We start from the raw sequence: 23258 nt of genomic DNA, 5'->3' as shown, positions 1-23258 counted from the left end.
TTTCTATATCAGCCATAGCCTTCTTTATTTTTTAAGAAAATTTGTTTTTATGTTTATTTATTTTTGAGAGAGAGAGAGAGAGAGACAGAGCACAAGCAGGGGAGGGGCAGAGAGAGGGAGGCACAAAATCCGAAGCAGACCCCATTCTCCAAGCTGTCAGCACAGAGCCCAACATGGGGCTCGAACCCACTAACAGTGAGATCATGACCTGAGCAGAAGTCGGACGCTTTCACCGACTGAGCCACCCAGGCGCCCCTATATCAGCCATAGCCTTCTAATTTAAGTATATATGTAAATTATAATTTATATATAATATATAATTGTACCACTTGGAATCTAGGGTCGCTGATATTGCAAATTAAGAACGTTGAACAGAGGGAGTCTTATAATAAAATAGGACTTAAAACATTAAGTTAGTGAGACGCACAAAAAGCATCAAGGAAAAGAAAAGATTGATCCAAAGAAAGTCGTTGGTCCAGACAATACTCTGCTGGCCACTCCAACCTCCTCCTCCTTCAGAGACATGTACCTTCTAGAGGACAGCAGGAGCCCCAGGGTCGCAACCTCAGGGAGAAGGAGGAGCTGGGTGAGATGGGCCAAAGGATGGGGCAGTTCTTATCCTTACTGCTCAGTTTCTCAGGTAAACAGGCTCTGCTATTCTGCTCCAGTTCTCAGAACCAGACTAGTGAAATATTAGGGCCCCAATGAGGTTTACGCTTTACAACTGAGGATACCCAGACCCGGAGAGGATATAAGACTCATCGAGGGTCACACAGCTGGTTAATGCAACAGCAGCCTAGACCCCTGGCCTCCTAACTCCTAATCTAATGCCGTTTTGTTTTCATTACTCCAGACTTTGGATGGTCTTTTTATATGGGGTTTTTGTTTGGTTTCGTTTGGTTTTGCATCTCAATATTTTAACACCACGACCATGTTGTAGGGACCTGCAAAAGATCTGTGAGTTTGGATCCCTTAATTTCCTCCCTCCTCCTGTCCTCCAACCAAACCTGCTCTTTCCTTGAGGAGTCAGCCTAGTGCAGGAGAGCGGCCATTTTTTCCCTTCCTAAACTCAAGCAGAATTCACTCAGCTGTAAGGGTTAATAGGGTCAGGGCAGGGATACCAAATAAAATGCAATGAAATACAATAGTTGGGACATATTTATACTAAAAGATTATTTGTTGTTTACCTGAAATTCAGATCTTGTACTTTTATTTGCCAAATCTGGCAACCCTGGGTCAGGGTATCTTCCCACACACTCCTTGTAATAAAAACAAGCCTCCCTTAAAGGGCTCCTCTCCTAGGCCAGGGCCCAAACATAATTACGTCAGGCCATAGCCGCCTCTGGTGAGAACATGGAAGCTGTTTGACTCCTGTGAGGGGTCCTCAGAATGGGTCCCTTGAATACCTTCCTCTGGGTCAGCTGAGACCAGAATGAGGAGGGGCAGAGAGCCTGAGGCACTGAAAGGCCCAGCCCTTCCATTCCCAAGCTGTAAATGGGGTTTGTCCTAGATGAAGCTGAGGCAAGTGCACAATTTTGATATCCAGAGAATGTTTCTGGATTAAGACAATAATCTCCTTCTCTATCAGCTCCAACTTGAAAACGTTTTCCTGCTTATAAATCAGGAAGCGCGTCTTTAGCTTCAAGTGTTCTGGGAGTCACATCAAGTGAAATGTTCTTTGGTTGTGGGTTGAACTAGACCATCCTGCCCAGGAGCTGATTCGCAGAAGAGAGAAGCCATGCCAAGCATCATCAGTCAGGAAGTCTGGGCTAGAGATACCTTGAGGACCGCCATATTGAATCACTCAACTGTGCTCAGTTAAATCGAGGCCAGTGCTCCTGAGAGTGAGAATCCCCCGGAGTACAACCAGGGAAAATTAATCCAATATTCACTAGCAAGTCTTTCTCAGCTGAACTTGCCTAACTGACATGTCAGTAGTTGATAATCTATCCATGACAGAGTTTTATGGGCAACACGCTAGGGACCCTCACCCTGAGAAGAACTGAACCTGCCCACCTCAAGCCCGAAGCCCCCTGGGTGGCCCTCTTTTACAGGTGAGAGGGCTGGGGTTGTATGAAGCTTCCACAGGGCATGAGAAACTCAAACACAGTATTCCCCAGTTAGCCATGTGGCTGGGCCAAGGCAGGGCTCTAGGCCAGGTACTACAGAGGACCTGCCAGAAAGAAACATGATAGGATCCTTGCCCTTGACGCAGAGAAAGAGATCATCTTTACCAATCCACAGTTAATGCAGTCCGTTCACAAAAACAGCCAGGTATGGAGGAAAATCCTTACACTCTGGCCATGAACTTTGGAAACAAATCCTGGCTCTCCCCCTTACCTGGCTGTGTGACCCAGGCAAGTTCTTACCTGACTGAACCTCAGCTTGCCCATCTCTGAAGTGGGTGAGAATTCCTATTTCAAAAGGCAGTAAGGGTTGTGAATATGGCATGTCAGATTCATAGTGGGGAGGCCTGGATTCCAGTCTCAGCTGGGCTGCGACACGCTGAGGGATCTGGGGCGGTCTTCACCTCTCCAGGCCTTGGTTGTCCCACCCGTGGGTCAAGGCAGTTGGATTAGATCCTAGCCAAGCACCCATTGAGCTCCAACTTCTCAGGTTCTGTGTGACTCGAGAGCTGAGTCTGAGTAGCTGCAGGCCTCCATAACCAAAGCCTACATGATGGTTTTCCTGGAAGCAGGGGTGGGGGCAGGGGCAGATCTTCCACTGAGACCCCCACTTCCACCAATGGATGGATAATGGCTTCTGTGCTTCTTCCCTGCTTTCATCTGAGCATCTCCAAGCACCAGGAAAACAGCAGTTAATTAACCCTTGCAACAGGATGGAAAGGTGGTAGGACTTCATTTACTTGAGCTTTACAGAGAGGAAACGGGCACAGCAATGGCTCCACCTAGTAACTGGCCTGACTTACAAAGTCAGGCTCAACCCCCTCCCCTGCTCCCATTTCTCAACTATGAATGCCACTTTCCAGACATGCCAGCCGGGCTCCTCTGGCAGTGCCTGCTGGGCCTCTGTTCTTGAAAAGTCCAGGAGAAGGGAAGATAGAGGGGATATAGACTCCTTCTCCCAAGCAGGCCTGGCTCCTGCTCTAAGAGGGAGTGATTGATGTGTTTGCCAACTCAGTGTCCCTGCTGCCAGCCTGTGACTCACCCCCACTCAGCCCTGGGAGATAGGAGGGTCCCACAAGGGCCCCAGGCTCTCACCCAACAAGAAGAGACAATGATCCTACTTGCCGAGGGACAGAATGTGCCCGAGAGAATAAGGCGAGGGAGCGAGAGCTGGCAGGGCCGGCTCCCAGGGGACCCCTCCCTGTGGAGAGCAGTAGCTTGGCTTGTGGTATGTTTCCACAGACACCTTGCTGGGGCCAGAGACGCTCCTATATTTAAACCGTGGAGAAGAAGCATGTGGCAAACGCCTATATCTGGGGTGTCCCAGAGGGATGGGCCCTCCTTCGCAAGCTGCAGTCCCCTGGAGGGGCTCTGCTTTTCGTGTGAGAAGTTCCCGCTGCCTTTGAGTTGGGTGCTCAGTGAGGAGCTTGCTTTAGGGCTCGATTTCCCTGCGCAGCTGATTTCAGCCTCTTAGGGAAACCTGAGGCCCCTCCTCCTGGCCAGGGTTTGGGTGAGCCAGGGAGGACTCCCCAGAGGCCAAAGATAAGGTAGAGAAAAGGAGGAAGCACCGGCCTGGACGTGGGGTTCTCCATCACTGCCCATGTGGCCGTTGCTGGGACCCCCCTCCTGGCGGGGCCTCAGGTTTATCAGCAGCAGGAGTAGACAGTGGCTCCTTCTTGAAGCCATCCCTGAAGCTCTGATATTCCAGATCCTGGGCCTCCCTCAGGGGAGAGGAGTCAGGGAATGGCTCCCATGTCCACACCGTGGACTTGCAAAGGGATAAGAACATGGTTCCAGCGAGCACACGCAAATAGCTTCCGACGGCGGGCTTCAAGCAGAGAAAAGCAGGCCAGGCTGCCGGAGGAGCTGAGCTTGGAATGAGATGTGAAAGGAGAGGAGGGGTGCCCTCAGCAGAGAGGATGTGGGCAGAGGAGAAACGCTCCTGGGCCTGGGGCTTGGTCTGACAGTAGCCCTTGGGCCCTTTTTCCTGACTGATCACCCCCAAGGAGGGTGGCTATTTGCATATTGCCAGCCCCAGAGTTCTCACGAGCCTTCCCTGGCCTCCGGTAACCAATTCCTGGGGGCACGGGACCCATGGTGCCTGTCTGAGCTGAGCAAGCCTGCTGCTCACACCTTCCTTCTGCCCCTGAGGAGCACCAGACCCAGGAGAAGGCAGTGAGGGCCCTCATGGGGGAGGGAAGGCCCGGCAGTTTGGTCAGAACACTCAGGGAGAGATGTCACTGCCCACTGCCGAGGGACTCCCTGGGGCAGCGATAGAGCGGCGGGCAGCAGCCCAGGACACCGTCAGCAGCTGGCGCTTCTCAGACAGTGCGCTAGAGGGAATTCCCTCCCCTCACGAGAGACAGCAGCGCCATTTTGCATCTTCCTTCAGCTTAATCTCTGCTGGGTGCCTCTGGGGCTCCATTTCTTCCAGCCTGACAGACAGGGGGAGGCGGTTATCCCCTGACCACATAGAGTGGAATTATGCCTTCTTCCAAGAAGGAAGATGGCATGAGTTGGTCACTATTCTCACCTTCCGTCTCACGCACAAATTCAAGGTAGAGCCTCTGAGACTCTGGAAGGAAGATTGGAAGAGTCAAGGATAATTATACACTTTTTTATTTTGCTCCAGAAGAAAATTAGTGGAGTTCGGGGCCTGGGTTTTGTTTTGTGGGGTTTCTGGGGGTTTTGTTTTTCTTGGTTTTGTTTTTTGGTTTTTTTGTTTTGTTTGTTTTGTTTTGTTCTTTGGTCCTGACAAGAACTAATCTACTCAACCACCAAGTCTTTAAAGTCCAAACACTGTAGTTAAAAACAACTAAAGGAGGAAACAACAGCATAAGAGAGGATGTAATTAAGTGCTATTGTGTACAGCACAAGCCAACTTAAACCTCTCCAGGCCTCAGTTTCCTCATCTGTAAGTGGCAGGGGGGGACCAGGTGATCTACGAGCCTCCTTCCCCAGCTCCAGACCCAGTTCCCAGGAGGAGACAGAGGTTTGGGCATGGGCCTCCCATGGGGTTAGCAGGCAGGGGAGAGAGCTTGCGAGGCCACCACTGCCCCGCCCCTTCACCCACAGTCCTCTCTTACAGGGGGAATAACTCGGTCCTCAGCACCCCTGCCATTTAACAATCCCTTGAATTAGTGCAGCATTTTGAATTTACACAAAAGGCTCATGTTTTTATTTCCCCACTTGATCCTTCAGTCTTTGTGAGATCAGTAGGTGAACCGGGTATTATTATTCTGATTTATGTGCAGGGAAATCAAGCTGCAGAAAAGTGCAGGGACTTGCCCGGTACCTCACAGGTAGACTTGGCAGAACTGAGTCCAGGGCCCAATGGGCCGGAGTGAGTCAGGATCTCTCCTGCTAGGCGAGCTCTGCAAATGCGCCCGAGCCAGGAAGCGGCAGGGACATGATGGAGGGCCATGAAAACAAAGTCCTGGGTAGATATTCTGATACCTCTTTTCTGGTTTGAGAGTTTTCTTTTTGTCACAGAGCTCAGGAGACAAATGCAGCAGCATTTCCCAAGTGGGTGGAAGAGCCGTCCTCACCCTTCATGAGGGTGAGGCTCAGCATTCTCCCCCAGGGCCCTGGCAAGTCTCTACGGAGGCCTTCCTGCCCCAGGAGAGCAAACTCAGCTAAAAAACACAATCCAATCAGGTGGGGGGTGGAGGTGGGAGGTAGAGACGCAGCCAGGGAGAGAAGCAGCTTTGGGGCCCTAGACCCCCAGCCCCTCCCCTCCTACTCATCGGCAGGGCACACAAGGGTGCGGCCTGAAGGGGGTGAAGGTGGGATTGGTGGGGTTTGTTCATTCCCAAGCCCTGAGCGAGACTGGGAAGGAGGCCGCTTGTGACTTCAGTGAGGGCTGAATCATAGAATGCCAAAGTCCGAAGAAGCCTTATAGGGCACACCGTAGCTGGGGAAATAGGATCAGAGACGTGAGGTGACTCCCCAAGGCTGCACAGCTAAACAGGAAGAACCAGGACTGGAGCCCCGATCTCCCAACTCCTTGCCCAGAGCACCTTGTCACCCTGTACATCTGGATACCCTTGTCACTGTGTGCAACAGTGTGTCCCAAACCTCAGTCACTTGCAGTCTGCTCTCACAATTTCTATGAAATTTTCAACCAACTCTTATTTACTTATTTTTAATGTACTTACCTTTCATTTTCAAAAGGAATTTTGAAGGGAGAATTTATATCACTAACTCAAAAGTAAAAAAAACAAAAAAACAAAAAAAAACCAGTATTCTTTTCCATAGATGAAGGCTAACCATAACTTATAACCAATAATAATAAAAAGAATTAAAACAAATCATCATTTAATTCTAGCCAGATAAAGCTTTTGTTCTCTCTCTCTCTCTCTCTGTCTCTCTTTGTTTTTTTTTTTTTTTTTTTTTCTTTCTGCTCAGAAAGGGAGGCTGGCAAGTATTAAAAAAACATACTGGGGGCGCCTGGGTGGCTCAGTCAGTTGAGCATCCGACTTCGGCTCAGGTCATGATCTTGCGGTCCGTGAGTTCGAGCCCTGCGTCGGGCTCTGTGCTGACAGCTCAGAGCCTGGAGCCTGTTTCGGATTCTGTTTCTCCCTCTCTCTCTGACCCTCCCCCGTTCATGCTTTGTCTCTCTCTGTCTCAAAAATAAATAAATGTTAAAAAAAAAAAAAAAAGAAACATACTGGCACCAACCTAGACTTTCTCCTCGTGGTAACCAAATGGAAAAAGGAAGAGCTTTCTATATGCTTCAGGGTTAGTTACTACTGTGCCTTATCACCAGTGGTGTGTGACCTACCCTAGGGGAGATTCTGGGTCACAAACTCATCATTCAGGATAATTTTCCTAAAGCTGGTCCAGCAGATCAGGTAAAGCTGAAAGCCAAGAAGAAAAACAACAAAGTGGAGCCCCTCCCCAAGATGCATGACTGAATAGTTGTTTTTTTGTTTAATTTTTTTTTAACATTTATTCCAGAGAGAGACAGAGCATGAACAGGGGAAGGTCAGAGAGAGAGGGAGACACAGAATCCAAAACAGGCTCCAGGCTCTGAGCTGTCAGCACAGAGCCCGACGCGGGGCTCGAACTCACGGACCGCGAGATCATGACCTGAGCCGAAGTTGGACGCCCAACTGACTGAGCCACCCAGGCACCCCTGTTTTTTTTTTTTTAACAGAGCATTTAAAGATAATTTTTTTTAACCTTTTGAACCCCCCCCACCGCCACTCATCCATTTCTCCAGCCCCCCCCCCCCAACCCCCTCTTCAGCCCCTGGCCTGCTCTCTGTATCTAATAAGCCTGGTTTTTGTGTTTTTGTTTTTGGGTTTATGGGTTTGGCAGGGGAGGGGGGATTTAGATTCCACATAGAAGAGAGATCATATGATACTTGTCTTTCTCTGACTTATTTATCTTAGCATAATGCCCCTAAGGTCCATCCATAGTGTCGCGAATGACAAGACTTGATTCTTTTTATGGTTTAATAATGTTCCAGGGTGGGGCACCTGGGCGGCTCAGTCGGTTGGGCGTCCAACTTCGGCTCAGGTCATGATCTCGCGGTCCGTGGGTTCGAGCCCTGCGTCGGGCTCTGTGCTGACAGCTCAGAGCCTGGAGCCTGTTTCGGATTCTGCGTCTCCCTCTCTCTCTGACCTTTCCCCATTCATGGTCTGTCTCTCTCTCTCTCTGTCTCAAAAATGAATAAACGTTAAAAAAAATAATAAAAAAAAAAATAATGTTCCAGGGTGTGCATATACACACCACTATTTCTTTATCCATTCATCCATTGGTGGACCCTTTGGTTGTTCCCATGTCTTGGCTGTCATGAAGAATTCGGCAGCGAACATAGGAGTGCAGGTATCTTTTCAAGTTAGTGTTTTCATTTTCTTTGGGAAAATGCCCCAAAGTAGATACACTAGTTCTGTTGTTAATTATTGAAGGAAACTCCATCTTGTTTTCCACGGTGGCTGCACCAGTTTGCATTCCCACCAACAGGGCACGAGGGCCCCCTTTTTCTTTGGGCCCTCACCAACACTTGTTATTTCACGTGTTTCTAGCCATTCTGACAGGTGGGAGGTGTTATCTCATTGTGGTTTTGATTTAAATTTCCCTGACAACTAATGACGTTGAGCACCTTTTCATGTACCTGTTCACCATTCGTATGTCTTCGTTTGGGAAAATGTCTATTCGGGTCTGCCCATCTTTAAATCAGATTGTTTTTTTGTTTTGTTATGTTGCTATTGAGTGGTATGACTTCTTTATATATTTTGGGTATTAACCCTTTATCAGATGTATGATTTGCAAGTGTTTTCTCCCATTTGGTGGGTTGCCTTTTTATTTTGTTGATGGTTTCCTGTGCTGTGCAGAAGGGCTTAGTATGATGTAGTCCCCTTCTTTGCTTCGTTTACTTTGATGTCGGATTCAAAACACCCTCACCAAGTCAAGGAGCTTACTGACAATGTTTTCTTCTAGGAGTTTTATGATTTCAGGGAAACATGATGTTTCTGACTGTCTACAGCTCTCTGACCTAATTGATGGCCTGCTGAGTGCTGAGTTCTGTGGGGTTGCTCTCTGGGGCCAACCTGGGAAGTGTCCACATGAAATCCTGGGCCTCTTCCACACCTGCCTGCAGCCCTCATCAGCTCTTAGAGGCCCCACGATGCTGGGGGCAAAGTGGAGATGCTGTGGGAGGAAGCCTGCGGAGAGTTGGGGAGCTCAGGGCTAGCTAGTGACCCAGCCCTCTCTTCTCTTCCCTCTTGACTGCCCCCGAAGCTTGGAGCATGGTGGCCCAATTCCCTGAGCATGAAGAAGTTCAGCAACCCTTGGTTAATTCCAGGAACTCCAGGCCCAGCCTCAGTCACCAGTCTTGACATGACTCCCTGCTTTCCCAGCCCAATTTGTGTGTGCTCAGCGATGCATTTGGAGCAAGGTGTGTTTGCAAGGGTACCAAACAGTCACTGTTCTGCACCTTCACACTTGTGTCCCGGTCAAGACAGACCAGTTGTCATGACCATGGGGTCTCCTTGCCCACAGGTGTCCCTTGGAACAGAAGGTCTTGTGGCCCAAGTCTTTGGGCAGTAAGGTTGTGTCACACAGCTGAGCAGCTACCCTCCCTAAATGTCTCTAAGCATCGCTCACAATGGGCCAAAAGCTGGGGGCAGGTATTTCCTATGTTTGCAACCCCTGAGGAAGGAGTTTTCTAGGAGCCAGCAACTAGCCAGAGGCAGGTAGAGTTTCTGCAAAGCACCCCCGAGCTGCAGGGGCTCCTTGCCATTTAGACTTCCTTTGTGTCATCAGACTCTGGTGGCAGAGTGGTTGGAGGACAAACACCAGGAGGGAGGTTGGAGACCTGAGTCCGGGTTCCCAGCTTCGTTGTGTGGTCTTAGCCAAGCCTCGAGTTCTGTGAGCTTCCTACATGCTCACAGAGAGCACAAGGATGCGGCCGTCTGCCCTGACATTTCACTGGCAAAGCAGGAGACCAGAACGCTGTCCAACAGGAGTCTCCAACAAGATGCTGAATGGGGAAGCTCTTTCCACACTGTAAAGCACCATGCCTGCTAAGGTGTTTTTACATTATGTTCAAGGAACTTCCAAAGACCCTCCCTCCCTGGGTCCCCTGCCAGCAAAGTGATGTGTGTCCCAGGTAGGCAGGTGTGCATATGGGAGTGTGTGTGCATACATGCACACGGGCTTCCCTTCCAAAGTGAGACACAAGCCCTGGGGGATCCAGCCCCCTTTCAGGTGAAATTCTGTCCCTCCTTTCAGGTGAAATTCTTGACTATCTCATCAGTGGGAGTAGTTTCCTTCCACTGTTGGTGTTTCCGGGGAGCTCTGCTCTGGGCAAAGTAAGCATCTGTCCCTGAGGATGTTCCCACCTCATGGCCTCTGGCCCTCTTCTTATGTCTGGAAGCACCTCCAGGCCGGGTGTATGTGTGGGATCGTTAAGGGGGCCACCGAGCCTCCCCCCAGACTTCCCAGAACAGTGTTGGGGGTGGGTGGCTTGGTAGGATCTTCCTGACCCTCAAGTATGCTCATCCAGGAACTGGTGTATCCTCTGAGATTCCAGGAGTTAGTTCAAGTTCGAACTTTATAAGACTCCTTCCCAGGATGAACAGTTACTGGGACAATGGAATCAGCCTCTGGGCTCAAAAGGCAGAAGCTGTGACCACAGAACATGGGACTCCTGGAGGGCAGAGTAGTCATACCTCAGACTTGTCCGAGCCCATGTAAGAGAGGTGGCAAGATTCAGGGGTCCCTGGCCCCCGGGCCTGTGAGACCTGTGTCTCAGGTGGTAATCACCTGCTGGGGATTTCCTTTCCCAAATCTAACATGTGAAACTTTAGGTCCTTGCTCCCCAATCCCATCCTGGGAGTTCCAGGAGCTAAAAAAACAAAAACCACTGCTCAGACGTGAAGGGGGAGAGGTGCCGGAGAAGATTTTCAGAAAATCCGCTTTTTCCCCACAGTCGAGCCGTTCAGCCAGGAGCAGGATGTGGAAACTGAGCTGGGTGCTGGAGCCGACACGGTTGTCTGTTCCGACAGCAGATGGTACTGAGGGCCAGATGTCAGCGAGGTGCTGGGGTACACAAGTGTGTGTGGGCCTCCCGCTTCCCAGTAGCACCAGGAGCTGCGGTGGGCCTCCCCTCCCCCCAGCCCGAGACACAGACTTGGAGCATGGAGCCCAAGAGGGCAGGTGCTTCTTTCACCGGAGTTGTGAGCTCCCTGGAGAGAGAGAGCAGCACCATCTTGAAAGGCCCACAAGCCACAGCCTGGAGTTTCATAGGATCTTTTCTAGCTGGGCTGCAGTTGTCCAGAAAACTTGTTCTGAATTACCCACATTTCCCACTACTGCCCAGATTGATGCGGGCTCAGAGTTTCCACCTGTTAAAGGTTACAAGGGACACTAACCGTTATTAGCCAGCTCTCTGATGAACTCTGTCCTCATGGGATGGGCGTCAAAACTTTCATGGGTTTTTTTGTTATGTTTTGTTTTGTTTTGTTTTGTTTTTACACTTAAAAAATGCAGGCGGTAGAAGATGGCCAACGCGTGACATCAGGCCGTCTCAGATTCCTGTTGTGCCTCCCCTGACTGGGTAGACAGGGAGCTGGGCATCCGTCAGGCTCTGCCCTTCAGTTTGCAAACTGGGGTTCCCTCCTGAGTAGGCACTTCTGGTCTCAGGGTGCTGCGGATGGAATCGTGGAGCAGCTCTTCCCTGCCCTTGAAGACCCCACAACAGGGGCCCGCCCACCACAGCCTCCTCCAAACAGAATGAGTTTGCTCTTTGCCCAGACGTCAGGGCTGCTGAGTGAAGGGGGGTGGGGGGACTGCTCTGCTCTCCATGTGCCACACAAAGTCACGTGCCCCAGAAAGGAAGGAAGACCAGCCCGGGGTGGGACCGTCTGCTCCTCGCCAGAGAGGGAGCAGAGCCCAGGGGGAGACAGGGACTGGCACTCCTCCTGCTGAAGTCCCACCTTTGGTGACTCAGGCCCAGTGGCTCTCAGTGACTCAAACTGCTGAGTAAGCAGCCACCTCTACCCCCTGCACGGGGGGAACTCCCCATGCCCTGGGGCCCTGATTGTCCCCTCCTGGGCAGCCCATGATGGGAGAGGACCTGCGCCTTCCAGACCCCCAGAAAAAGTAGAGCAGAGCTGCCACACAGCATGTGAAGGCCCCTCCGGCCACCCTGCGACAGGCCAGCCACGCCAGTACCATTTTATCTCCCGGGAGGACGAAAGAGAGCTATGACATGTCTTCTACACCAGGGCCCTCAAACAGGCACTGGGGGGGGGGGGGGGGGGGGAGGTAGTAGGTACAAGGGAAGTGGCGAATGGGATCTGTCCTCAAGGCATTTCCAATGAAGATCTTTCCCAGGAGGGCTTCGCCAAGCCCAAGAGGCACGGAGACCCCATGAAACCGTGTGCGTGCGCTCGCTCTCATGAGAAGGGCGTTGGAGATCACGTTGCCGAAGGTGGCCCTGCTGGGCACTCTGCTGGGTGCGTGACTGGGCAGGGAAGAGCAGGGTGCGTCCTGCTGGAGAGCCGGTTCGGCCGGTCCCACCTTGCTAGCAGAAGCGTGGTTTCAAAATGGGCTAATAGCTGGGGACACAGACACTCTTTTCATCTTGGTCTGCCCAGCACATGCCTGGCTCCCAAGGAGTCAGCAGCTTCTGTCTGATCAGCCTGAGCTGGAATAGAACTCTCTAGGCTCAACCCACCAGCTAATATCACCCAGGTCACAAGGTAAAGGGAAGAATCCTGGACCCCTTCAGCCTGAACCCATGCAGGGCCACCCTCACAGACTGGCTTGCCTCATCTGGAACCTTCCTGCCTTCCTAGCAGCTCATTTAGTTGTTGAGGCTCTCCTGCACCCACGGGAGTGCGGGAATTCCAGTACAACAGCCCAAATTTACATCCCCAGCACAAAGTCCCATGGCAAGTCACAACTCCTCTGGGCACTTGCAGTGAGCCCAGCCCTGTTCTAGGCACAGTAATTTGGGAGAAATGACAGAGACCATGAGCAACTAGAGAAAACACAAGGTCACAGTCAACAGGGTGTGCAGATGACAGTTTGGAGACAAGGCCTTGGAGAAACATAGGATTTGGGTGGAGGGGCAAGGAAGCTATGCAGGATGGAGAAGAGGTTGAGCAGAAGCAGGATGTGGTCAATGTCACCAGACAGTGTAAGGGGGTGTGTTGGGGAGGGGAAGAGGTGACCAAAGAGACAAGGGCCAGGCTGGTGATTTTGTCTTGCAAGAAGCAGAGAGACACTGTGGGCTTGTCAAGCAAGGAAAGCTTTGTCTGAGGAAAGTCAAGTGGATGGCACCACCAGGAAGGCACCAGAACCCCAGGGGCTGGGTTAGGGGCTGGCAGGAGGCGCTAGAATTGTCCGTTTGTGAGCTGAAGCTTGTCAGGGCCACAGTCTGGGCAGTGGGAGTGGAAAGGGAGGAGTCAGAAATGATTCTCAGTTGGAAGGACAAAATGATGCCATCTCTTCCTGAATGGTTAGTCACTCTCATGTCCAATGATCTTGGGCCAACAGGAGCTCTTTCAGTTCAGGGGCCTCTTCAGACTGAATGGAACTCTCAAGGGAAAGTTGACTATATTCAGTTCTTTGAGACCTTGGATCTTGGGCTCTATTAGTCTAGTCATCTTCTAGGACTCAGTTTCATTGCCTGAAAAATGAAGGGGTTGGCTTCTGAGCACTTCCTGGTATAAGGGGGAACAGGAAGAGGGGCTGGGGAGCATTCAGCAGGACATAGAATTCCACTCTTCTCCAAGAAGGAAGGGGAGAAGAAAAGAAAGGTGGGTTAGTTACAAGACCTAAGTCATTAGCACAAGGGGGAGCAGAGCAGGACTTGGCTAGGAGAGGCTCCTTGCTAAGAGCAGCTCTCTCTAGCCCACCTGGAAGGTGGTTCCACGAGTTGACCTCCCCAGAGCCCCATTAATCTTCCAGGTGGAGAAGCATATCTGTCTGAACACAGCCTGGACTTCCCCCTGGCTGTCCAGCCCAGCCTGTTCTCTGGTTGAGGGTCAGCTCTGCCCCCAGAAAGTCAAGTTACTAGCCACTGGAATGTTCTGATGCATGGACCATCCCACCTGAGGCTGGAGTTTCCCAAGGAAGCATGAGATAACCAGACAAGGAGTGTGTGTGTGTGTGTGTGTGTGTGTGTGTGTGTGTGTCTCACTGTCCTTTGTATTCAAAGCAGAGGACGCTGCCAGAAGATCGCTATCTGAGTGTGGGGTGTGCCTGGGATACCCAGCACTGGTAGGGAAGCTCTCCCACCTGCCGTGGGCACGTGTGTGCACACTGCCCTCGTATTCCATTCCGGCTGCTTGCTCAGGATCTGAAAGGGTAGGTTTGGAAACGTGTGGGGGCATTCTTGCTAGTCACAATGGCTGCAAGGCGTACTGACATTTAGGGCCTGGGGGCCAGAGGCAGCTAAACACCTGTAATACTTGGGACAACCTGCACAATGAAGAATTGTCCTGCCCCAAATGCCGACAGCACCCACGTAAAGAAACACTGCGTCATCCCTACATAAAGTCATACAGGCAGACCACACTCCTTTGTTTTTCTGAAACCTATTGAGGCCTATTCTGTGGCCATTAGGTGAGACTAGCATGGGTTCTAAATACTAGTGGGTACCCCTACCCGGGGCTGGAGCTGGCCTGGGTTCATCCACCTCATGTGCCAACCTGGTCGCTCCTTTAGTATGGCTTGGGTGATGTAAACCCTCAACCAGGTCCTACATGCCACCAGTCTGTGTCTAGTCTGAGCATCAGAGGGATACAGATGGCCCTACTAAACAAACATTTATGTCATGCACTGTCCTGAGCACTTCAGAAACGCTCATTCACTGAAGTCTCCCAACACTGGATACAATTATGATCCCAGTTTGACAGATGTAAAAAAAACTGAGGCATGGTGGGTTTAAGTAACTTGGCCGAGGCCACCCATCGAGCAATTGACATGGCCGGGACTCGGCCCAGGCCGTGTGGCTCCAGACTCTGTGTTCTTGACCACCGAGTCCCCCTCTGCCCGGTGAGCTAGAGGAATGCACCTGGAGTCCCAAGGTCTTGTCCTGATAGGCAGAAAAGGGAAAGGTCACAGGCCATCTGTGCCCAGAAGACTGGTGATAGCCGGCCTTGTCTGAGCCCAAAGGGGTAAATGCAGACTCCCTGTGGCGCTAGGGCAGAAAAGGGCCTGGCTGAGAGGAAGCTCGGTTCCCACCTGTCAAAGTGATGATGACGGGAGAGTCACCCACAGCTATCCTCAGCCACCAGCAGACAGCACAGCAGCCAGCAGCCATGATACAAGAGCTGGGGTGGGGCTCCCAGGAACGGGTGACGCCACTGGGATGTAGCTGCGGGGGGCGGGGCAGGAAATTCGGTCCCACGGGGACAGCCCTGCCTTCTCCACCACGCCCGACCCCTGCGGGCACATCCAACCCCACTCCCCGTGGGCAGCCCACCCTCACCAAGACTTGGCAGGGCTGCCTGCTCCTCCTTTTCCCAGCCCGGGAGAGCAAAGCCCAAAGCCTCTGTCAGGCTTCATCAGCGTGATCGCATTTCTGCTGGGTTTGGTCCAGGATGAGTGTTTGGATTCCTCAGGTATCTGAGATGACGTCCAGGAGTGTCATTTACTGAAAACAAGAGAGTTCCTTGTTGCATTTCCTTTTAAGGCTTAGCCTGCCTCCAAAGTGCCATCATCACCTCCCTGCATCCTGGGAGAATGAAGGTGAGAGGGGTGTGGCCATTGGCCTAAAGCAGGGGAGGCCTAATTGCATATTTTGCAGGTAAAGTCTACAAGGTGCTACAAAATGCGAGTTCCAAGTTCCCGTCAAAAACGCTCATCACTTCTCTTCCCTCTGACTGTTATTGTTCATTTATGCCTCCCTGGCACCTGTTCCCTTTGGGATAGGTTGGTTTGACCCAGTTTGAGGAGGAAAATTGTGCCCACCGGAGTGCCCAGCTGAGCATGTGGGTGGAGCTGATGAGAGCACCGTTGTGAAGGTTAAAATATTGTGTTTTTTTTTAATTTAAATATATGAAATTTATTGTCAAATTGGTTTCCATACAACACCCAGTGCTCATCCCAAAAGATGCCCTCTTCAATACCCATCACCTCCCCTCCCCTCCCTCCCACCCCCCCGTCTTGTGACTTTTGGATGCCACCCCTTACTGGGACCTCAATCCATGGGTGGCTTCCTGCTGAGAGTCTCCCTGCAGAGACGAAAGGGCACTGGCCAAGAGAAGTCCCCTCCCCAGCCTTGTGTGGCTAGACGTGGTGTGGAGGAGAATAACCCAATTGCCCAACCACCTCTGCCACACACACACACACACACACACACACACACACACACTCATGGGGTGGGGCAGGCAGGCTCCAGGCTGCTAGACTTGGCCTTGGCTCATCCCAGCAAAGGTGAGATCCAAGTCAGCACCTGTGTGGAGACATTTTATCAGGCTCAGTGTTATCCTCTAGTCTGAGAACAAGTCAGAGCAGGCAAGCCCACTGGCCTGTGAGTTCCTGGGAAAGTCCCCCTCGAACAGATCTGCTCCGAGCTCATTCCCACCAAACCTTCAGCTTTGCAGGCTCTTCCCAGGGAAGCTGCATCCCTGAGCAAGCTCACACAGAGCCCTGGGGGTCGCTTCATTACCATAAGTTTTCCTGTTGGATTGAGCCTCTGCCCAGCCTCTCCCCACTGCAAGCCGGACAACGAAGCCCAGGAGGTCCCCTTGCGCCCCACCCTAAGGCCCTGGCCTGCCTCCCTGTGCGCAGGCACTTTTGTAAAAGGTGGCGCAGGAGCAGAAGTATTTTCTCTCTTTGGCTTATGAGGGGTTCCCCCGGAGGGCCCGTAACCATTTGCTTCTTGCCCTGGCAGAGGGGAGGCAACGTGAGGAGTTCAACAGAGAAATAACAGTGGAAAACAGCCCTGGCCAGAATAGGAGAGATTTCCCCACCCTGAGTGCAAGTGGCCAAGCAAGGCTGGCTGTGTTGGAAGCTGCCGGTGTCTGGGAATGGCACGAGGTGACAGGGCGAGGGTGCAGGGACTGGGCTTCAGTCCAGGGTTGCCCTTCCCTCACTGAGTTCTTCTGTGCCTCCGACTCCCCACCTGGACAAGGCCGTGGAGGGCTGGGTCGGTGGCTACAACCCACTGTAGGACGTACATCTTACATCGCAGCCCAGCACCCACGTGCTGTGTCACACCACCACGCGTGTCTCTACTCCCGGCATTGCACTCGGAGAGCTTACATTCCAGTATATACTAGTCTATTCCATTTTTTTAAATGATAGTCACAATCGGCTAAATTGATTTCCCAATCCATAATGGGTCGCAATCTGCCGTTTGAAGAGTAATATATCAGATGATCGCTGAGATTCCTTCCACTCCAAACATTCTGGGATTCCACGAACATTATCACAGGGGCCGGGGGCGGACTCCGCCCCATGGCCAGCTAGATCCAGAATCCCCGGTCAGGAACCTTGACCGAGCCTTTCTCCCTTTCTCTGACCAGATCTACAACGGGACCCTCAAGCGGGAGAATGACAACAGACGCTTCAGCTCCTACAGCCAGATGGAGAACTGGGGCCGGCACTACCAACGGGGCAGCTGTAACGCAACGGGCGCCGGCAGCGACATCTGCTTCATGCAGAAAATCAAGGCGAGCCGCAGCGAGCCCGACCTCTACTGTGACCCTCGGGGCACCCTGCGCAAGGGCACACTGAGCAACAAGGGCCAAAAGACCACCCAGAACCGCTATAGCTTCTACAGCACCTGCAGTGGCCAGAAGGCGGTCAAGAAGTGCCCTGTGCGCCCGCCCTCCTGCACCTCCAAGCAGGACCCGGTGTACATCCCACCCATCTCCTGCAACAAGGACCTGTCCTTCGGTCACTCGAGGGCCAGCTCCAAGTAAGTGCTGCCAGGCTGTGCTGGGGGCCAGGATGGGGACCAGGTAGGAGACGGAGTTCTCCTGGCTACACCACACAAGGTTGTTGCTGATGATAGGAAAGACCGCCTCTTGTCCCCAAGGGGCTCGCTGTCCCTGCGGGGGCAGCGGTGGGGAGGGGGGCACTTCCTGGCCTCAGGAAGTGTGAAGGGGGAGACAGAACCCAGACATTCAAACAAATGCATTGAGTATATAGGTTCTAAAGGGTCACGGGTTATGAACAGAGGGAGGCTAATTAGAGAAGGTTAGCTAGGCTCATGGTTCTCAAAGCATATGCCTCCCAACAGCAGCAGCAGCATCACCCGGAACTTGTGAGAAATGCTAATTTTCAGGTTGCACCCAGACCTACTGACTCAGGAACTCAGGGAGAGACCCAGCAGTGTGTGTTTTAACAAGCCCTCCAGGGGACGGGGAATTTGTGATCTTAGCCATGCACATCTCTATCCGTGTTCTGGAAGAGCCAACGAGTGTGCCCTGATGTAGACGATGGGAAAGGGGCCCTGTTCCACCTTATAGGACAAAAGACAGCCAGGACAAACGGACATAAAAGTTGAGGAACCGGAGCTAGTGCTGAGGAACAGAGTACAACCCTTGTCCCTCAACACTGAAGGCCCGTCACCCAGTGAGAATGAAGGAAACGAAGGCGGGTGTCCCGTCAAGAGCCACGGGCACAGGGGGGCTTGCGGACGGCCACAGTGTCTCCGGGGACACTGAGCCTGCCCTCCAGGGCTCAGAGCCCCATGAACCTCCAAACTGTTCCTTATCACCGCTTAATGATCGTTTATTCATTTATTTGACAAACATTCACTAAGCATCTCCTGTGCTGGGGAAGTGTGGTAAGTGTAGGGACACAGCTAGGAACAGAGCAGCCTAGAGCTGTCCCAGAGCTACACAATTAACTGGTAAACTGCTTTTCCTAGAGCCCCAGGAGCTTGCATTCTTCACCTCTAGTCCTCATAGCCCCTCTAGGCAGGTGCTAGAATTCCCGAGGAGGAAACAAGGCACAGAGATGCTTGCCCAAGGCTACACAGCTGCTAAAGCATTCCCACACTCTCCCCCACTCACCACTGTTTTAATACTAAGCTGAATCCCGAGGTAGAGCTGGACCTCTCCTAACTACTCAAAGGCCATAAGGTATATTTAGGATGATTCGGAGAAGGACCAAGAAACCCTCTCCCTTGGAGCAAGGAACAGGGCAGCGTCTAGCCCTAGCTTATTGCCCCAAACCAGAGGCCCTAAGAGGTCAAGGTCTAGGTAAGACATGGGAGGGGATGAATGTCAAGCCATTTAGAGATGATGTCTGACTGGCAGATGTGACATTTTCTCAGTGCAGGGCCAGGGTGCTGCTGATACAAGACAGGAGAGCTTCACCCCTTGGGCAGTTTTTCCAGAAATGGAGTTAGGATGCCACACTAAAACTATGAATTCTTACTGAGCATTTACTGTGGCAAGACTGAGGCTAGTAAAAGTGAGAAGAGGGCTTCCTCTAGAAATGCTGGGGAGATTTCCAGGGGGGTAGGGCTGGGTGCCATAGAAGGGGCTGTCCCTGCCCTCAGGAACTTTCCATCTCTGTTGGCAACCAGGACACAGACAGGTGGAAAGGCAGCCTGAGACTCAACATCACAGAAGCTGGAAGGATTCCTAGGAGAGAGGTTTCCTTGCCCTGGAATGTTGACAGCAGCAGGACCTCAGCAGGTCACATGCACCGTGAGGGGAAAGGAAAGGGGTACACCTGAGCCCTGATGAGGGGTCAGTGAAGAGAAGAGTCAGGCTGGAGCAGACCTTGTTAGGGCTGGAGAGTGTGCAAGAGGGCTTAGCAGAGAGCCAAGCTATTAGGTTAAAACATGAAATTTTTAGTTTTATGGCTCAAAAAGGTTGACTATCAACCCTTTCACATGGTTCGACTTAACATGTGCCCTTGGATATTGGTCTAAGCAGTCTGCACTTGAACCTGCCAATGGGAACAACACAGTGAACCACATTTTAGGACTGTGAGTGTGGAAAAGGAGAGTCAAATTTTGGATGATGGAGCTTGGAGAAGAGAGCCAGTTGTGAGGGTCTCTTGCTGTAGTCCCAGTGAGAATGATCATGGTCAGAAGGAAGGCAGTGACCATGAGGTTGGGAAGAAGAAGCAGGTATGAGGATTTTTGTAAGAAGAATTAGCTGGACTTTGGAACAAAGGGAGTGAGGGCAGATGGCTGCATTGATGGATGGATGGATGGATAGAGACAGGAGGGAAGGAAGATGGATGGATGGATGGATGGATGGATGGACAGTTGGACAGGCTCACAGCCATTCTCTTCCATTTTCCCAATACCAGGCACAAACAAGAAAGATGGCAGAGGGGTGGGGAGCTTCCTCTTGGGAATAGGGCAGAGTTTTGTCTTGGTGCAGAGGTAATTTACCTGTTTGGATATTGACCCATGACCTGGACTTCATCACAGTGAGTGTTCGCCGTGGATGAGCCTTTTCCCTCCTCTGGAAGAGCTGTTCCACAGGAATGCTCTCCAAGTGGGCCTAGGGCTGCCTTGTTCTGGCTTTCCAGATTGCAGATGAGGCTGTGCCAGCTTGGGCATACAAGGGGAAATTCTCCCAGCCTACCCGGTAACCACTGCCCCCCCACCACTGCCCGTTGCCCACAGGATCTGCAGTGAGGATATTGAGTGCAGTGGGCTGACCATCCCCAAGGCCGTGCAGTACCTGAGCTCCCAGGATGAGAAGTACCAGGCCATCGGGGCCTATTACATCCAGCACACCTGCTTCCAGGATGAATCGGCCAAGCAGCAGGTAACTGACCACACACCCTCCTCCCCTATAGACCTGGGCAGGGACTGGGTGTGTCAGCCTGACCCCATTTAGACATGGGTGGGGACATCTGCACTTGCCACTTGCTCCTTCTCACCCTGCCCAGCTGCCTTGGGTGAGCAGTGTGCTTGGCATTGCCTGAGATCACAGCTGGGCATCTTAACCCTCCAGGTGAGTGGACATTAGTCAGGTATTTCCTCCACTGATCATGAAAGAGACAGCTGTGAGTTCAACAGAAATCCCCTTTCTCAAATTCCACTAAAGAGTATGACTACTTTCCACCCTTCAACTCCCTCCCCCCGCTTCCCTCTATCTGTCTCTCTGTCTCTCTGTCTCTGTCTCTTTGCCTCTCTCTCTCCATCTCTCTCTCTCCCTTTCCAGAGCTTGATCCTCTCTCTCCCCAGGCATGTGTGCTGGAAACTGGGGCTTGGTCATGCCCCCCTGAGCTTGGCTGGCAGGAAGGATGCCTATAGGGTTCCACAGCTCAGCCCCAGGGAACGGTGCCTGAAATGTGTTTCCTAGAGATTCTAGATCCATCCGAATCAGAGTTCCTGTCACAGGAGAAAGTTCCCATGGGAGGGTCTCCTTTATGTCTGTCCTGCTTTAGGACTTTTGAAGTATATTTATAACCATGTCCTCTTGTCCTCACCACCGTATTTCAGAGGAGAAAAGTGAGGCTCAGAACAGAGGACTGCCTTGCTGAGGGTCTCCTGCCGAGGATGTGAGGGTGCTGGCATTGGAATCCATCTTGGTTTCTGGCCTGATTACATCTTGGTTTTCTGAGTACTATTACTCCACACTGGTTTTTTTTTTTTTTTGGCTGGCTTGAATATTTCTGAGCTGACAGTAGACTTTGGGGTCTGAGAAAAATCACTTCGAGTAGTGTCATCAGATCAGCCTCACCTCCTTGACTGGCCCATGTGGCACCTGTATGTCAACAGGTCTATCAGTTGGGAGGCATCTGCAAGCTGGTGGACCTCCTCCGGAGCCCCAACCAGAACGTCCAGCAGGCTGCGGCTGGGGCCCTGCGTAACCTGGTGTTCCGGAGCATCACCAACAAGCTGGAGACCCGGAGGCAGAATGGGATCCGAGAGGCTGTCAACCTCCTGAGGAGAACCGGGAGCACTGAGATCCAGAAACAACTGACTGGTAGGGATCCCCAGCCATGGAGAGCTAGGGTTGGGGGTGGGTGGTGTATAGGGCATTCCCTCCAGTCTGGGCCCAAGCACAGATGCACATTTGACCTCTGGCTAATGTCTTGGGAGCCCCATGGTACTGACTGTGGCCAGGTTAGTGGCGTCCACATGGTGCCTACCCACAAGGTGTCAACCTTGTTGAAGATAGAAGGCTGGTGTCCAGGCAGGATCCATATTCAACAGACCCTGGGATTTCCAGACAAAGAGGAGGACGTGAAGTTGGAACTTCAGGTCTTAAGCGCCCTCTTGTGTCCAAACAATATGCTAAGCACTCAGGCCTGGGGCGCAAGGGTTAGAAGGAACTAGGAAGCCCTCAGACTGGACTGGGAGATGAGACCACGTACAGAGTAACCGTGATAAGTGTTTCTGGAATGACCTTCAGGTGGAAAATAGAGAACATTAGAAGACTCTAGCGCTAACATTTATATTAGAAACTACTGATCAATCAAACGTTTCTGGATGACCTTGCACATTCATAATTTTGACCTCGATAAAGAACTCTAGATGCTCCCTGCCCTCAAAGAACCTGAAGTCTTGTTGAGACATTGGAAAATGAGCTCAGGAAATAATCAGACACTAGATATAATAGACCAGACCTACTTGGAAGACGATGTTTCTGTAGGGCTCCCTTGCCAGAGCAGGCTGGGGGTGGCACCTCGGCACCTGGGGTCTTCCTGAGCCTGCCATGTGTTGAGTTGACCATCCCCAACCTCCAGGGCTGCTCTGGAACCTGTCTTCCACTGATGAGCTGAAGGTGGAACTCATCGCCGACGCCCTGCCTGTGCTGGCTGACCGGGTCATCATTCCCTTCTCTGGCTGGTGTGATGGCAACAGCAACATGACCCGGGAAATAGTGGACCCTGAGGTCTTCTTCAATGCCACAGGCTGCTTAAGGTGAGAGAAGAGCGTGCCCCTGGGGTCCTTTTGCCCCAGCCCTGGGCCTTTCTCCAGGCAGCCCCATCTCGGCCAGCCTAGGGCAGGGGATGTAAAATGCAGTCTGGCACTGGTCTTCAAGGGCAGACTCCAAGAAATGGGACTCCAGCATCCCTAACTTCCCTGGATCTGGATAAGGCTCAGGACTCCATGACCTCCTGTAAGGGACCTCAGCAGACTTAGTTAGAAATCTAAGAGTAGAAATGCCAGATCTGAATATCCAAACTGGCTCAACCTTCCCCCCTCTCCCGCCCCCCAAAAATGCATTTCTTGTACTTTCTTGAAGAGTGTTCTTTTAGACAAATGTCTGCTGATTGGCTCCTAAATGAGTCACTTCCCAGCTGTGGTGCTAAGACCAACGGCCATATTCATTGGCATAAAGGTGGCACTGCTCTTTCCAGAGTCTCCTGAGTCTCATACCAGGGTGAGGCAAGGCCCCTGGGGGCTGTTGGAGGAGGGACCTTTGTGTGCTCATTCCAGAGGACAGGTTTACAAGTGGGGTCATGGGTGCTAGGGTAGAGGTGGAACAGTGAAACAGATCCCCGTTAGGGTCACACCTTGCTCTGATGGGGTTCATCTTTCCCAACTCCTAGGAGCCCCAGAATGAGGGGTGCAGTTGGGGGTGCTTCTGTGTTCTCAGCTTATGCTCCTCCCTGTCAGCCTCCATTAGTGGCCTCCAGTGAGCAAAGTCAGGGTATTAAGGACTTCAAGGGGCTGCAAGGCTATTAATAGCAACAGCAGCCACAGCCCGCCTGCAGAGGAAAATGGGCCCA

General features: G+C 51.9%; 1 protein-coding gene across 1 annotated transcript in view; it reads left to right on the top strand.

Moving 5' to 3' along the window:
- Positions 1-23258, top strand: part of PKP1 (plakophilin 1) — a 51475-nt gene that overhangs the window by 14419 nt on the left and 13798 nt on the right. Inside the window, exons 3-6 of the mRNA XM_045456540.1 lie at positions 17120-17514; positions 20194-20338; positions 21298-21505; positions 22269-22446. Of these exons, the coding sequence (XP_045312496.1) occupies positions 17120-17514; positions 20194-20338; positions 21298-21505; positions 22269-22446 (926 nt within the window). The remainder of the gene's footprint in view (positions 1-17119; positions 17515-20193; positions 20339-21297; positions 21506-22268; positions 22447-23258) is intronic.

This window comes from Leopardus geoffroyi, chromosome C3, assembly GCF_018350155.1.
Source record: "Leopardus geoffroyi isolate Oge1 chromosome C3, O.geoffroyi_Oge1_pat1.0, whole genome shotgun sequence".
NCBI lineage: Eukaryota > Metazoa > Chordata > Mammalia > Carnivora > Felidae > Leopardus > Leopardus geoffroyi.
This window is presented reverse-complemented; position numbering and strand designations above follow the sequence as displayed.